General features: G+C 41.9%; 1 protein-coding gene across 2 annotated transcripts in view; it reads right to left on the reverse strand.

Annotated features, from left to right (window-relative positions):
* The window catches only part of SATB2 (SATB homeobox 2), a gene marked incomplete at both ends in the record, with an annotated part of 131427 nt that overhangs the window by 96510 nt on the left and 18097 nt on the right, over nucleotides 1-16820 (reverse strand). For both annotated transcript variants that reach the window (XM_082312212.1, XM_082312213.1), the window contains one exon: nucleotides 14474-14650. In XM_082312212.1, the coding sequence (XP_082168338.1) occupies nucleotides 14474-14650 (177 nt within the window). The remainder of the gene's footprint in view (nucleotides 1-14473; nucleotides 14651-16820) is intronic.

A 16820-nucleotide genomic window follows, 5' to 3' on the forward strand; every position in this document is an offset into this window, starting at 1 on the left:
TCACATGCCTGCACACCCGCAAAGTAATGTACTTCGGAGAGCAATACCGTATCCCAAAGTTACCAGTCAGCTTCTTTTTGTTCCCAGCAAATTAAAATGCTTGGATTCTTTTCTATTCAATGTTCTCATGCCAAAGGCAGGATCATGCTCACAAGCTTCTGACGGAATCCTCTAAGATTTTATTTTCTATCTCTACAAATTAAATTTGTAAAGAGAAGCTGAAGCTCCTCTCATCAAGAGCCCCAGAAGTATGGGTGAGAAAATGAAAATGTCAAGAATTAACAATGCTAGGTATTATACTCCCACACAGGGTTAATTTTGTTCCAGAATAGCATGCAGAAGTCTGTCCCACCCATCAGATGAGCTACTATACTTCTATTAGCGTTCTGGCACCTCCTTCTGTACAAACGTAGCCCTTTTTCTATAAAGCATGTTATATAAAAGACTTAATCCGTGCTTAAGCAAGCACGGAAATATGGGGCTTTTTTTGCTTCCAGATTTAAACTCATCATTCCTTATATCAGACAGCATCTTCTTCCCCCTAAATACACAACTAGCTGGATGCAAAAAGACGTTCAGTAGGTGTGTGAGATCAGGGGAAACCAGGGCCAGCCTTCCTCTACAAAGAAGTTGCTACAACACAAGACCTGACCCAATGAGCCAACGATCCACCACAAAATTAGAACATATTCCATCTTCCCTCCTGTGAAGCTACAAACTGCACCTCGCAACTGCTCTGGGAAAATAACTGCACGTTTTGTAAAAGACAAATGCTATGTCGATATAAAAAGTTAATTTGTCATAAACCAATTACATTTTGTATCTAAAAACATGTGGACTAGGGGCTGCCTATCTACTACAGGATATGCATGCTACAGCTACATTGCTCCAAATGCAAATTTAGCTACACGTCTTGCCATACAGCACATAGGATGGTTTTAATAGTCCTAAATACAGTTCAATTAACTGCAGCTTGCATCCATACCCAGTTCCTGGATACACGGCCAGATAAAATCTAGACAAAATGCTAAGCACTCAAAGGAAAATAAAGTACACACTGTCTATTAATTGCATGGGAGTTAGCACTGCCATCATGTAATCCTTGGTGAAAACATGATTTTTTTTTTTTTTTAAATTTATTGCGATCTGTTAAAAGTCATTCCGTTTAAACAGCATTGCACAATTTCCAGACAACTGAATCTGTGAAAAAAGCCTTATGGCTTTGTGTCAGGTCTTTCCACATTATTATGGTGCAAAGGCTACATATATTTATCTCCTTCTAATTCTGGATTTTTTAAAATATCAAGACACTGGGTTTTTTTTTCCATCTGCAGCTAAGACTTCTCCATCTCCCTCACATTTACATGCAAAACCAGAGTTTCTCCATAACAGACACAGATAAAAAAGAGAAGAATTCAGCAGAAGCCTTGAAGATGTTTGATGTGAATTTTGTTCTGTAACAGTCCCTCCTTCCACAAAATCCACATTGTGACCACGGGACACCACAGTGCCACGTCAGCACTGTAGCTGTACCTGCAACTCCATCCCAACTTTGCTTCAACAAGAAGGGGAAGGAGAAGAGTGGGACAGGGGAGTTGCTGTACCTTGGTGAGATGGCACAGGTGCTTACTACACTACCCCCCCCCCCCCCCCGAAAAAAAATAATGCCACACTGCTGTCCCTCACAGAGGCATGACATTGCTGTTATAAACAATGCAGAAACACTTGCTCTCTTGGATGTCTCTTGTCTTTTTTGCTTTCTCCCTCCCCACATACTCAAAATTGTAAAGTACAAAAAGTCCTTACAAAATGAAAATTTACTGCAGAGCTACAGAAAGGCAAGGGAAAAAGATCTCATGTTTTTATGATAATAAAAAATATTCCTTAACTTTGTTATTGAAATAACTTTTGATTATCAGGCATAAATGTTTTTTTCAAGTGCAATGCACATTTCACGATAAATGCTGTAGTTTCCCTCTCATCACTGCTATCACTCAAACTAGACCATGGAAGCCCTCTAGCTAAAAATTATTACACTTCTTTCCTATTTGATTTTATGAAGTCACATACTACCCTTTTGGCCCCCTTCTAAAAAAAATCATAAATGCATACATACGTTGGGATTTAGACAATTTAGCACTGGTCTTTTAGTAGCTGGGAATAACAATCAGCTTAACAGAAGCAGCTTTGTATCAGTAAACTTCATAATAAAAGTACTTCTGGATAAATAAATAAAAGAGCATCTCTGTTATACAATACCAAACTAATCCTTCTGATAAATTCATTAATTCAACCCTCAAAAGGTCAGCAGAATATTAATTTGTTCCTTTATGAACAATACACTTGCACTAAATAATCTAACAGGGTTCAATCTAATCTGGTTAAATAGATGTTCAGTAACATTCAAACAGCCTTGGCACCAACACTGACACAGTTCAGTACGAAATGGTAAATTTACTATAAACCATCTTAAACTTTCAATGACAGAATAAAATTCCATGAAGAGTAGTTACAGAAGACAAATCTTTAATAATTGCCAGTTTCTACTAAATTCTGCCATGAGGGCAATATTCAATTCTTAAAAGTAATACGTCACTTTCTACTGGTAAATACCCAGTTGTTTCCAAAGGCGAATACCTACTGGTTGTGCTGTAGGGGCAGGAAGGGGCATTTGTTCAAGATTCCTCCAGAAGTCCCCAGGAGGGAAGGAAATCCTAACTCTGCAGCACCAAGGCATCCCCTCGGGTTACATGGCACTAACGTGGCCCCAGCAGGATGCCCATTTCCCTTTATAGCAGGGAAATGCCCACCTCCAGTACACTGCCCTATACATCAATCGTCCTTCCCCACTAGAAAGCAGACTTGTAATCCTTCACTTGCGTGCTCTAGTCGAGACTGTGGCATCTCTTACCTAGCTGGAAACTACCATTTTACATACAGCAAGTCACCTTTTTCTGAGATAAAGCACGCTTTTGAAATCAACAGGTCTTTCCTCTGCGAACAAAAGACAAGTTCCATGTTTGATCCAAGAGGCAGATCCCGCTGCTTCTATGAATGCGTATTTCCTTTGGAACAGATTTATCCCATTCTGCATAGCGTTTTATTTTATGGGTGGGGCTTTTTTTTGTTGATTTGGGTTTCTTCGTTTCATGGCAATTAGTTGTAAAACACCTTAAGATGCATTGCTAGAATGACTGCTCAACAGTCTTTCTGTATCTTTGTAAAATATTCAGATGCTTTGTATCTTATTGTAAAATATTCAGACACTCAACCCAAACAAATGGTGTCTGTAATAAAAATACTGCCATATATCTTCATTTGTACTAGAACAAATCAGTTTTATTTGTTCATTCTGCATTTTAGTGTCATAGGTCTCTTAGAAAAGATAATTTATAATTCCTTATGCAATTAGATATGAAATTAAGTCATCTTACTCTGCAGAAGAATTTATAATAAAGAGACCAGGTTCAACCAGTTCCACTGAAAATATTTTGATAGCGTCAAAAAAGACAGCATAAAAATCTTTAGTGTTTTAACAAATTAACACATGCCTTTTGGGTAAAGTACTGTACATGCTGTTAATCTTTTAATTAGGTTCTCAATTTCACATACACATTTATGGTAGGGGGGATTTTTAGTGATCAGAAAATGCAAATGTATGGTGTTGCTATGCTCTTTTAGCAGAGCTATCAGGAAAAAAAATGAACTAGTATGTGTAGCCCTCCATTTAAAAGCTCTACAATAAAATATTAATAAATCTTTGTGAATATCACCAATGAAGTACCATTCTTTTAAGCAAACAAATACAACTTTCAGACTGAGAAAAAAGACGACTTGTTCTCCATGCTCAAGCCACAGAAAAAAGAAAGTTTTATGTTCGTAATGCATGTAGGTTTTAGACCCATCATCAACACTTAAAAATATGTAATTGATGCTATCTATATAAATGGATACACAAATAGTGACGTTTGAAACATATTCTACGGCAGCATTTCACAAAATGCCAATTTTCTCATGCTGACTGCCACACAATTCTGCCTAAACATCTCCTTCCAGGATCTTAAAAAGATTTAGTATTATCTATAGCTCGTTATTTGATACGTTCTTTTCCTCAAGCATTTGGTCCATCCTCAGTTTCAACACAAGATAAACACTTTTTCCCCCACAGACTATTTCATAGAGTCTGTAGCTGTCGCCGAAAAAAAACCCACTCAGAAAGGCAGACAAATTGTCATCAGTTAACGATCCCTATGCCGAGGGACATTTTTAGCACGGAGTTGTCACTGTGAAAGTAGGAACTATCTACTAGCTATCCCACATAATGATTTTTGTTAGAAAAAGGAAAAAGGCCAAAATGTGGCTAAGCGGCAAATATATTATAAAAACAAAGTATGAAAGCAATTTAGCTAAGAATCCTGACTGGCACATGCATTCTCCTCCTAGCTTGCTTGTTGGAATTTAACTCTTCATTAGTAACTGCGGAAACAGCCAGGTGAAGTCAAAGATGCTGCACATACAAAACTGGGGAGTGAAAACAGAATAAAATACAGATCCAGATCCCAGGATTACTATAGCTTTATTGTTTAATTGAGAGCTACTTCATCCTAGAAGAATTACTTTTCTGTTGTAAAATTGCCCATAAATACCCAGTGAAAAATACCCCACCCTCATCTCATTCAACTTGATGCAATGCCTTTTTTTAATCATACCTGTATAAACACATATTTTTTTCAACTTGTCTGGATAAATCAAAGGTATTCACTGGCCGAAAGGAAGACAGAGTACGAGCGGTTCTCCATAAGCCCTGCAACAGTATGGAGAGGAAGAGACACCCACCCCGAACAACCAAGTAGCTCAGTGGACGGGAGGAGGACATACACACCCGCTTCTCTCAGCCACAGCCTGAATTTGAACCTTCATCGGTACTCTCCGAGTGAGTTTCCAGTGAGCAGGGTAGTAGGCAAAACGAGGTCACTAATAGCATTGCCTTTTGCTCATCCTTTTCCATTCTGTAAATGTAGCCATTTAATCTCCTGCAGACTCCCGATGACAAACAATGCAGGAGGGCAGATTGCCCTTGTAAAATTCAACCGGTATGAAAAGATGCAAACATCAAATACAGTTGCTGATTGACAGGTTCATTTATATTCCAGTAAGGGCCAGGAGGATTAAAGCTGGGTCTCTTCTACAATGCTCACACGCAGCAGTGAGAAACCCTCCTAACTGACCCTTTGATGTCAATGCCAGAAGGATCTTCCCTAAAGAGATGATCAGACACAGAACAAGGATCAGTGTGTTTGGCCTCTCTCTTTTCTTTTTTTTTTTTTTAAACCAGAAAACACTTTTCATTTATCCTCTTTAAGTTTTCTCCCCTTACTTTGTTAGGTTTTCAGTTTCAAAACAAACTGGTTTTCATGCTTAGCTTGTCTATGCGGTTAAAGGGGACTGAGAAGCACTGCCTTATACCATGAGCTTGCGAGAGACCCCGCAGCCAGCGCTGTTGCTCTCAACCTGCTCAAACCAATTTCCCTTCACACGTGCAGTGAGATCCGGACCCGGGCACTGATGAGAAACCGACTTCGGACAGACCGGCCAGCAGAAAGCGCTCTGCTTTCTCCCCAGCAGCGTATCCATTACAAATGCCGCACAGGGGAACCTCTGCCCAAGGCACACCAGAGATCCTAGAAGTTGGGATGTGCTTCCCAACAAGCAGAAGCCAACCTGGGGCATGAGCCCTACCTCTGCTAGGTTACAGGAAAGCAGCAGCAGGAGGTGGGCCCGGCTTTGCGCCCCTGTGGGGAGGGGAGATGGGGCAAGGCAACCTGCAGCTGGGGTGACAGGCATCTCCTCGTGCCACAGGGTTAAAATACTGCTTCCCTTATCGGGAGCAGGGACTGGAAAAAATCTCAGCAGACAAGAATGTCTAAAAAGAAAAAAAAGGGGGGGGGGAAGCTACCCTAACTTGTGTTAACCACCACCAGGCTCTGCTCTCCTTACATACTGCTGAATATTTAAATATTTAGCTTGTCAGCTAACAGGCTGCTAACTGCACCTCATTTTCCTTCTCTGGACAGGGGAAGACCTAGTCTAACCTAATTTATTCCCATTTTTAAATAAAATCATTATCAGATTCATGCAAGAAAAAGACAACAAAATTTTATTTTAAATTAAAATTAATAAAGACCATTTCCCAGTTTTCCTCAAAAATACGAGTCGTTCACGGGGTTGTGGGCTGAGAGGTTGGGAAGGGGGCCAAGAAAAATCAGAATTTATTATACGCTGGTCTAAGTTTTTAATTGAGTACACACAGGCCTTTCGGAGTGAACTTGATTTTTATTTTACCCCAAACTACTGTAAGGGTTGCTGTGACACAAAAAAGCCTGTGGCTCAATTTCCCCAGCATTTCTTCATTGGTTTATAAAACTGGCAGAATACGTGAAAATCTTTCCTTGAAGAGTGCAAAGCTTGAAGGAGCTTCTGTCCTGCAGCGTTATCTTTTTATACACAGCATGCAGCGTAAAGTGAACGGAAAGCGCAAAAGAATACAGCCCTCACCAAACAGAAGCCCCGATTTGCTGTTACGGCCTTAGCAGTATTTCTCAGAAACAAAGGGGGAGAGAGAGGAACAAAAGGTTTAATGATTTTTACCCACAGCACAGTCTGAGTTTGATCCATTATGACTGTGGAACAAACAAATGACACACGCCACCGCAACAAGTCCACTAGAGCCCCCGGAGCCGTCACCAAAACACGATGCATTTCAAAGCGCTTGGCCTCAAACGCCCATCGCAGGTCGGCGAAGACAGGCAGGGAAGGAAGACAGGGTGTTTCACTGGGACAGCCGAAGCCTGCTCCGTCCGCTCGGCTTCCTCCCCTCGCCCCTGCCTTCTCTCCCGCTCACGTGCGGTGCTGTGCTCAGTCACAAACCGCAAATGAGACGGAAAGTGGCCGTCAGAAGTGCTGAGCTGTTCAGGGCTACCTTTAGTTACCTTCCTTTAAGCTGTTCAAACACTAATAAATTACCCATTTACTTATACTACCCAGATGTTTGCCATCTAGAAAAATAGATTATTATTTGTAGAAGGTTTTGTTCCATCACAAGAATCCTGTAAATAATATATTGGGATCACAAAGCCAATACCACACGGCAACTTTTACACACACCAGCACGGGGGGCGGGGGGAAGAAAAGGAAAGAGAGACGCTTCCTGACCGCTGGTTAGAAGCTAAGAACTTGCACAGTGAGCTTATCGAAGAACCAAGTATTCACTAGAGTTCAGGCTGTTGGGATAATGAGTTTCCTCAAAATAACACTACAGATGAAGAATGAGGGTGACAAGTAACCTGAAAGGTTGGGTTTATTAATTGGATTTGATCTTTTGTTTCCATATATATATATTATACTTTTATATAAATATATATGTATGTGTGTATATGTATAAAATATATGTGTATTTATATTCTAGATTGAACTATAAATATTATATGTATTTATATATATAAAACAAAGTAAAACATAAAATATATTCCATTTTATATATAAATATGACATCCTAGCATTTCTTCAGATGCCATATTTAAAAAAAAAAACAAAACCAAAAAAAACACCAACAAAACCACCACTAATTTTAGTAAACCCTACAAATATAAGCAGCCTCAATCCCTACCTCTTCTTTTATTTTTTACATATGATTTCTTAAGGGTTCCAAGCAACATTTAAAGAGAACTCTGGGGCTTTAATTGAAATGACATGAGATGCTGAACCTTTAACAACAGTGTCTTTCAAACCCTGTGTCCATTATGCACTGAAATGCCTATCAAAAAAACAAAGAAGGAAGAGGTTTTCAGCATTCTCATTAAATTCTGACTTTCTCTCATGGTTCCTGTAATTGAGTTTCACTTACAGTTGTCATGAAGTTTTGTAGGATAGACAAAACAGTGATTTGCTAGTAAATGTCTGTATACAGGGAGGGAAATAAATATTTGAGAAGTACTCAGCCCACTTTCTTCAAACATCAGGGAGAAACACAAAGAATACAACTCAAGCAATGTTCAATTCAAGGACCAGCTTTTACAAGGAAAACTTTGATCTGGATGGCTGAGTATCGCTGCAAGAAATCCAGTCTGCTTAGCAATCCCAGACAAGTTGTCATGAAATTACATGTCGGAGTTTACTGCAAGATGTCCATTTGAGTCGTACCCCTCACACATATTACCATTAAATGAGTTGATTTGGGCCTTTTACAATCTCACCTGCAAAACTGGAGAGAAGAAAGAAGAGCTTACACATAAAATAGAAGCAAGGGAGGCAAAAGGGGATTACTAAGGGTAAGGAGCTGTTAATTACAGGTGGAGTAAGACGACACTGCAGAAAACAGCTCCGAAAGGGGCTGAGTTTGTATCTTTCATTTGTTTTGGGAGGGGGTTTGGTTTGGTTTTAAGATGCATTGGTTTAGCAGGGTGATCATACTCTGTAGCAAAAGAGTTTGAGCTGAGAGAAATAGAGCAAGTCTACACTGACTGACAACTCTGTTAGACCACTATGCTATCACTGTACAGCCGAAAAAGAAAAAAGTAGCAGCAAACAGTGACAGAGCCGGGAAATGACCCGACATTTAGTTTGTTGATTGCTGTATTGTCTTGTTATTTAAGTCATTATATCACCAGTGTCTCTCCTATTCACTAAAGCCAGTATAATACTGACTAGAAGGTCTTTGATCACATGAGCAGGGAGCCACTGCTCAGACGTACAAACGACACTGGGCACTTAGCTGAGGAGTCGGAAAATCCCAGATTACAGCACCCTTGTAATTTATTGCACATTATTCACAGGAGAAACCTGAACCCAGGTTTCCTCTCATTTTTACCATACTGCTACCTTGCACGTGCGCTAAAAACAGCATATCTGGTCTTCCCAGCTGCCGCAAACTTAGCTGTATACATCAAGCACAGTTTAGCATGGTTTCACTACAGTTTTACTGTACCTTTCTTGATACAGAAAAATAAAACCAGCTTGTGCATGTTCAATACAGCCCCCAGCTGGTATGTTCTGCCTTTACCTGACATTCAATCGGAAGCTATTGTGGCCCTGAAGACAGCACAGATGGGAATATTTCACAGGATCTTTCCCTACTCATCATCTGCTCAGGTCCTTCCAAGTGCCCCAGAGCCCAACCCTCTTGGACCAGCTTAAGCAAATCCATTCCCTCATCGGTATTTACACCTTTCAAATATTTGTACACATGGTTATAATCCTGTAAGTGGCAAGATGGTCATACTGGTCTCACAAAGGCTAGCCAGAGTGAAGGAGCCCAGCATTCAGGCTGCCACATTCTCACACACAGCAGTCTGGCGTTTGGACTGATACGCTAAACGTCACTATATCAAACAGATCCAGTCTTTGCTTTGAAATACTACTTAAATGCAGGCCGAAAGTGCAAGAGGCCTCCAATTAACAGCAGAGAGCAGGGCTGAGCTCACATATTTAAGCCCTTGAGGGAAATAAACGCATCTGCAGTCTGGGTTCCTTCCTGCCCCAGCCACGTGCACTACGGATCAAGAGGAGAGCCCTTACCTGTCTGTGCCTTGGTTTCCTTGCTATACAGTCAGGAGAGTCACCTTTCTCTGTTGCTGCAGCTCACTGCAAGGACAGCTTCACTAGTGCTCCAGAGCACAGTGCTCTGCAGAAGCACCAAAGCCAGGCCGAGCCTGTCTTAGCTTCCCGTGGCTGCAAGCAACATCAGAGCCTCACAGGCAGGCGAGGCAGCTGGAGGACAGCTGGTCCCGAGATACACCTCTGCGTGTCATGACATTAGGGCAGAGGTACCCCATCAGCTACTCTGGCCAGGCACTGACTGGCAGCAGCAAAATTCTCCTCTTCCCCACTCCAGTCATGCAAGGCTGCCAGGGCCGATGCTGTCTGACCTCAGCTTGCTAAGTCACAATCCCCACAGAGCATCACTCTCCTCCGTGCCCGGCTACTGCAACTCCACATGGCAAGGCAAGATACTTAAACCTTTTCTGTTTCTCATTCTTGTCTTACACCTTCCCCACTGACCACTGCCAGCCTCTTCTACTCCAACCAGCCACCCCCAGCCCTCTGCAGCCATAAGGCTTCCCACTCTTTAGTCAGTACACAGCACTAGAAGAAACCGGGCAGCATGAAGAGGGACCTCCAAGGCATTAACACAAGGCACTGCCTCTTGCAGTGGCTCGGCTCATGGCAATACAGTGCTTAAGAACCAGGGCTTGGCAATCTCTACAGTGACAGGGATTGGAAAGATCTTATGTTTCTCTTGCTCTGTGTTAACTTCCCTCCGTTGTTTTCTCACCCCTCCTTCTGCTCCACTTGGCATCTCAGCACCATTTCACTCTTCTGTACACCCCTTTCCTTGTGGTGGCCACACACAGCAACTAACCCAAGCAACTACTTTGCCAGTGCCCGGCTAAACAGCAGCCAGGGCAGGCACTCCACACTGCCCTGCCAACACACCTAGCAGAAGCACCTGGGAGGAGAAGGCAAACTCCATTTTGATGGCCCTGGATTTTGATGGCTTTGCAAGCTTTTGCAGACGATGTACACCAGTGCTGTGTATACACTCATGACAGCTAACAAGGAACTGGTCAAAAGAGAAAAAAAAAAATATATACATATATCCACAAGAAATCACACTATTTTCTTTTTCATGTGGATTCTAAGAAAGTAGAACTTGCTAAAAGCATCAAACTAGCATTGCTCTTCCTCCACCCCGCACTGAGGAGGGAATCTGCTTTCACAGCAGGTTCCAAAGCTGCAGGACTGCACACAGGGTACTCCAGATTGCAGCTACTTTCATACTACTTTGGTCCCAGCACTCAGCACTACAGACTGTATGTAGCCCCTACCAGTTCCCTTCTCTTGCATAGCCCAGTTAGCATAACCCAACCACCAAAAAAAAACAAAAAAAAAATTGCATCAGGGCACGTAAATTTTATTAAACTACACATAGAACAGGTGCCCCTTTAAAGCATGACTCTTTTTCTCTCTGGAAGGCACATGTAGCAGGTTCCCTAGTGTCAGGTGTAGACTCAACTGATGAAAGAAAAATACATAAATGTTTATTAAACCTTTGTTGCCATTCACACCACCAACTTTCACACCCCAGTGCCAAGCTGCTAACGAATTCCCATGCTGTTCCAGAAGACTTTTCACAGCTCCTGTCAGAAAAGGGAAGTTTCACGAGGGCAGCACTCACTGGAAAAGTCTCTGCTCTCGCCACCATCAACAAAAAATGTTCACAACCAGCTGTTTGTGGAATAAATGTGTCCTGCCCAAACTGTGTGGGAATAAGGAGCGTCTTCCAGTGAGGCATGGGGCCATCTTCATGTATGCCTCCAGATACTTATTTGCCTCAGAATTATTTATGCTAAGACTTCTCAATTTACCTAATGACCAGGACTAAAAATTAGCCATGATAAGCCAAGTGACCACGAGCCGGTACATGAGGCTCCAGGCCAGGTGGCAGCTGTGTGTGCAGGCTACAGTTCACATGCTCAGACACGGCATCACCTCCTTGGGGAGCTCTGCCTGGGCAGCAGCCCCACAGCAGGGCTCCTTTGGGCCCACAGACCCCTCGGGGAGGCAACGCACCACCTACCCCTCTGTGCCACGTTTCCTTTCTGGCACCCAGACTCTGCCATGCTGCCGTACAGCTGGCAAGTGTGAGGCAGGGCCCTACAGGCAAGGCACACACCGCCTGCTCGAGCCTCAGCAGGTCTGTAGAAGTGCCATGGTGAACTGCAGCGAAGGCGGTGTGAAATTGCACAGCAATTCTCTCTGCTGCCACAACTCCTCTTTTCCCCCACAACTAGCTCTTTTATCTGCCGCTGGAGACCCTGTTCCAAAAGGAACAGGCAAAGGCAAGATATTTCCCACAAGATGAAGTGAACACTGCTACTCCTCTCAGCGTCATCCAAAACAAGAGGGGGGCAAAATGAAACACCTTCCCAACCCAAAAGGTGACAATTATTACACGCTACATTACAGCTTAGACAGCCTTTACAATACAAAAGCGTTGACAAGCTCACATTTACTTTGTCCCCAGAGGACAAGGGGACACCTACTCATGTCACTGTTTTGCACAGCATGATGCTTAAAGCTTTAGCGTTTTGAAAAATGCACCTGAGGATCTTCAACTTCTCCTGCAGATCCTGTAATTCAGCTGATCATAAAGCATGAAGAAGAACTAAAGTGACTATTTATCAATGTATATTGCTAAATGAAATCAATTCCAAGCACTAGAACAGAAGCAGGCTTCTCCTACAACCAGAATGAATAAAGCAAATAGCTTTATTTGTTTTCCTCTTTTTAATATCAGAAAATTGTGTTCCCAAATAAATCCTTATATCAACAATTTAGCAGCATGCTTCTGTCAACCCTAGTTGACAGATTATAGCCCAATATTCTACAAATTTTCTCATTAAACTAAACAATCTTGGAGATCTATTAGCACTCTGTCTCTGCCTGTACCTCATCTCTCAGCTTGAAGACAGCTAGCACAGAAGCCAGATACTACAGAACATGCTGCATACTTCAGCTTCATATCTTAAAATCAGCATGACCTGCAGTATTTGCCCAGGATGTATAAAAGACTTTGGAGAACTGGTCCTGCAGTGTGAAGGTAAATAAACTGACCAAGTAAGAGATTTGTTAGCTGACGGATCCTTAAGGTATTTTCTGTCATTTCTAAATATTATACCATCTGATGTTTTCCAGTGGAAGGTAATGGCTGCCTTAAAGACAAAAATGCCAAAGTCTTTTCTTTTAGATTTATTACAACCATTAGAGGTTCAACTTTTATTTTCTAGATGAGTTATTCGAGCAACACATCAAGTGACAGATTAGTATCTGAACCTGCTCATCGTCAAAGCCTATAGTTCAAAAACGCAGTGGCCGTTTCCTCCCTGCACAGTGACTGATTTCCTTCGTGAGTCAATCTGTCTCTCCTCCTTGCTATTCTCACAACAGAAAGATGCTGCAAAAGCAAGGTTCCCCCAAGTGAGATGCTCAGCCAGCGTGGATCACTGCACTGAATGGCGTGCCTCTTTGGAGCAGGTTTCTTGTAAAGCCCAATCGCCTTCGTAAGTGCCAAGAATCATATCTTGGCCACCCAATGCAGCGTGTTCCACATGTTAGCTCGCAACACGTTGAGCAACTGTGTTAACTGAGATGGATAGTGCTGTCAAACAGGAAGCTGGCTCACCAGGATGGAAACAGTGGGATATGCTGACCTTTTACATTCAGGAAAAAAGCATCCCTAAAATGACATGAAATCTTTCATACTAAAAACCAAAACAACTACCTTCTCACAGAGCTTTTATTACCGTATTGTGTAAATAAACACGTGTGCATGAGTTCTGCCTGTATGCAGAACCTGAGCCTCTCTCACGGAGCAGAAGCTGACAGAGGAAATGAATCATTATCACCCTGCTTGGAAAGAAGTTTGTACGAGGAGCGCTGCGCTATTAACCACTGCCTGGAACTCCTGGATTCAACACCGCCGCTGCTCCCTCTGTTCCCATGTTCAAATACCTAGCTATACAAAATAACTAAAACCAACAGATAAAATCCAAATCCCCAGGCAAAGCTCCTATTAAACTACTCTAAATGTGCACGGGTTTTATTGATGACATGGACATGAAACTGAAACTTACAGGCTTCTCATCCAAAAGAATAAGCACTAAAATAACCTGTTTAGTATAAAAAAATGCTCTTGAAATGCAAAGTTCATTCTGGAAAGCTTTTTCCCAACCCACCACCTCCTGCCTGTCTCCCATAAGATTAGGATTTTAGGTTTGTTTTTTTCAAGCTGATATTTTGGGTAGAGAGAGGAAAGCTTTGTTTATTTTAAGATTTCACTGCTACTGGAGAATCATTGCTAAGTGGAAGGGACTGTAGAGCTTTACAAAGGGTTTTGCAGCAATATAGTAGGTAAGTGAAAACAGAGAAATCAGCCTGCACGTTTAGCACTACAACTATTGGCCATAAAGAGAGCATGTATGTGTATATATATAACCATTACATACAATGTCTAATTTTTAAAATGAAAGACTACAACATGCTGTTCAAAATGGCCCTGATACAAAGAGGAATACTAGATGCCATCTAGCTGTACACCTAGAGGTTCTACCCAGCTCTTCTGCGCTGACTTCCTCGAAGCAGCAACCTGCTTCGTGGTAGAGAACAAATGTGTCATGAATATGCTGACTGATCATTATCACCATATTTCACACTTCAGTAAGATCCAGCTAAAGCCTTCTAGGCAGGTGAACAAGGTAGGGCTTGTTGTACACCTAGTTTAAGATTAAGCAATCAACACAACTCATATAACCTCTTCCAAGATTTGCCACCAATTTTCTTGCTTTCTCCTTACATCAGACAACCTCTGGTGCTGTCTTCTGCCAGTGCAAAGAGGGAAAAGAACTTTATTAAATACCTTGCGCCTGAGCTGCAGAACTGTGGGAATACCCCAGAGCCAGGAGCGCTGTCTCCACCAGCTGGCTAAAGAGCACATCTTTGCGAACCAGAACGAACTCAGCATGCTCTTCTCGATTATCGTATTCAAGAGAGGCGTCTGACTGCTCCACCACACAAAAGACTGGAATCATCAAACCTAGATGAAAAAAAGACAAAAACCAACAAAATATCAATAAGAGAGGAACAAGAAGTGTGTCATACATCTCTGATTAAAGCTGTAAATTGAAACACCTCCTAGAAGGCTCATCTTAAGTGGAAATCTGCCTTTCTTCCCTGTGGGATAGCTTTTGTTTTCTTTCCAAGGGAAATACTGAAGTCTCATCACTTGACTCATTTAAAAACCACACTAAAAGCTCCAGAGAATACAATTCAGGAACAGAATCACAGTCAGCATGAGGACGAACAAGATTTCCTAATAAGACCTTTTCAACATTGCCGAAGTTTTCTACAGTTGCATGAATGTCCCTGTTCTTTCAGGTCAGGACTTCTGCATGTTCAGCCATAGGAAAACCTAACACACAAATGCCGCTTCTGCTTCTCTCCACACAGTGAACGTATGGAGGTATCAGCAGAGGCTGGTCCCATATGCAGCTCTTGGCTGGGGTAGGTTTATTTGCACGTTTTCAGACCATGGCCAGTCTTCTCACTGTGCAAGGAAAATACCCTCGCATTGACTTTACTGAAAAAGGTAATCTTGTGTTGGCAGCTGACAGTCATGCAAACCCAGAGAGGCCAGTGGCTGCTCTCCCACTGCATGTATGACGAGAGTGAGAACAGCTCTCTTCGAAAGAGGATCAAGGATGAGGAGGAACCACAGAAGTGGAAAACTCAGGGGGTGGTCTGGATTCAATTTTGTTCTGTTTTGTTGTAAATTTACTTTTGTGGTTACAGGATCAAGTCATCTATGGCAATAAATTGTGGGGCATGAACTTAAAAAGGGAGGGATTCAACACTACAGACAGTAGAGGAACAAGCCAATTTGCAGGAGACGGCCCTACAGTCCTCAAAGCGCATGCATAGAGGGAAGATGGAACAGACAGAAAACCTACAGAACGGCACGGCCATCTCCATCGCCTGCTACAGGCCAGGTTGTAGTCAGGGTGTGGCAAAGGAAAAACCACTACCTCCAGTCACAGAAATTTATTAATTGGTTACGTACAATTTGTTAGCCCCTAGATAAATGACGAAATATTGGGGCAGAGACAAATCTCAGCCTAAAGCAGTTCTCCAAATGTGCTATCTAAGGCTCATAATACTGCCAGAAAGGTCACCTCTCACTCCTGTTCTTCAGAATGAAATATAACCATTTCCAGTAGATAACAACTATGAAAATAACTGAGTATATTTATGAAAGGCCAGACACAAATCACTGTATTCCTGGACCAGGCACTTCTTTAAGGGAAGAAGAGGAGAAAGCCACACTTCAGTTCTCCTTCTGTACAAAGTCAGTTAAATATCTTCAAGATCTTCTACTATCAGTAGTGTAAGTATCTACAAACCAATAGCTACATATCCCTTCGGAGGAGTCACCCTGCCCTGAAACAGATACAGTCACACCAGTAACAATTGCTAAGGGACTTAAATCCTCCTTGTCTTGAATTTGCAGAAACTAGATTTACTTTAAAATATATTTTAGACACACAATTCTCACTTAGTGACCTATCTGGCACGGAGTGGCTCCCAATCTGACATTCTAACTGCAGGCCAGCAGCAGCAGCTATAAGCTGCAATATCCAGTTGATGTGTTTTAGTTCTTTGTTTTAAAACACATCCTGAAGTAATGTGTAAGTAGGTTACGGCATCACATTGATGCTGCTCCCTCTTCACTGCTTGATTCTGGGTTAAACTGGTGCATTTTGCAAGTTCAAGCAGCCAAATTCTAACACACAGTGTTAAAAAAAAAAATCTCACTAAAAAAAAAATCTCTAGGTGCTTTCCTGAAAAGACAGTGCAAGGCTGATCCTGTTCCTCTGAAATCAATGACAAAATTTCTATTCCTATCAGAGGTTAAAAACCGAATTCTATTTGTCCATAAATCATTTAACTAGTTAAAATGAAATTTAACCGCTGTAAGTGACAAACTTCCCCTCCTGTCGAACACACAGTCTGTCATAGTACTTTGATGGGGCTATTAATATCTTAACAAAAGATTACGATAGTTGACCAAACGCAGAGGCTGTGATATCAGTTGTATAAATTACGTTTTGGCAAGACAGAAAAAGTAGGTGAATGCAAACGGATGAGAGGGATGCCACAGCATCTTTTATCCTTCTGCTAGATGCTTTCCTTGTCACACAACAGTCTTT

This window comes from Platalea leucorodia (genome assembly GCF_965183815.1).
Source record: "Platalea leucorodia genome assembly, chromosome: 5".
NCBI classification, from domain to species: Eukaryota; Metazoa; Chordata; class Aves; order Pelecaniformes; family Threskiornithidae; genus Platalea; species Platalea leucorodia.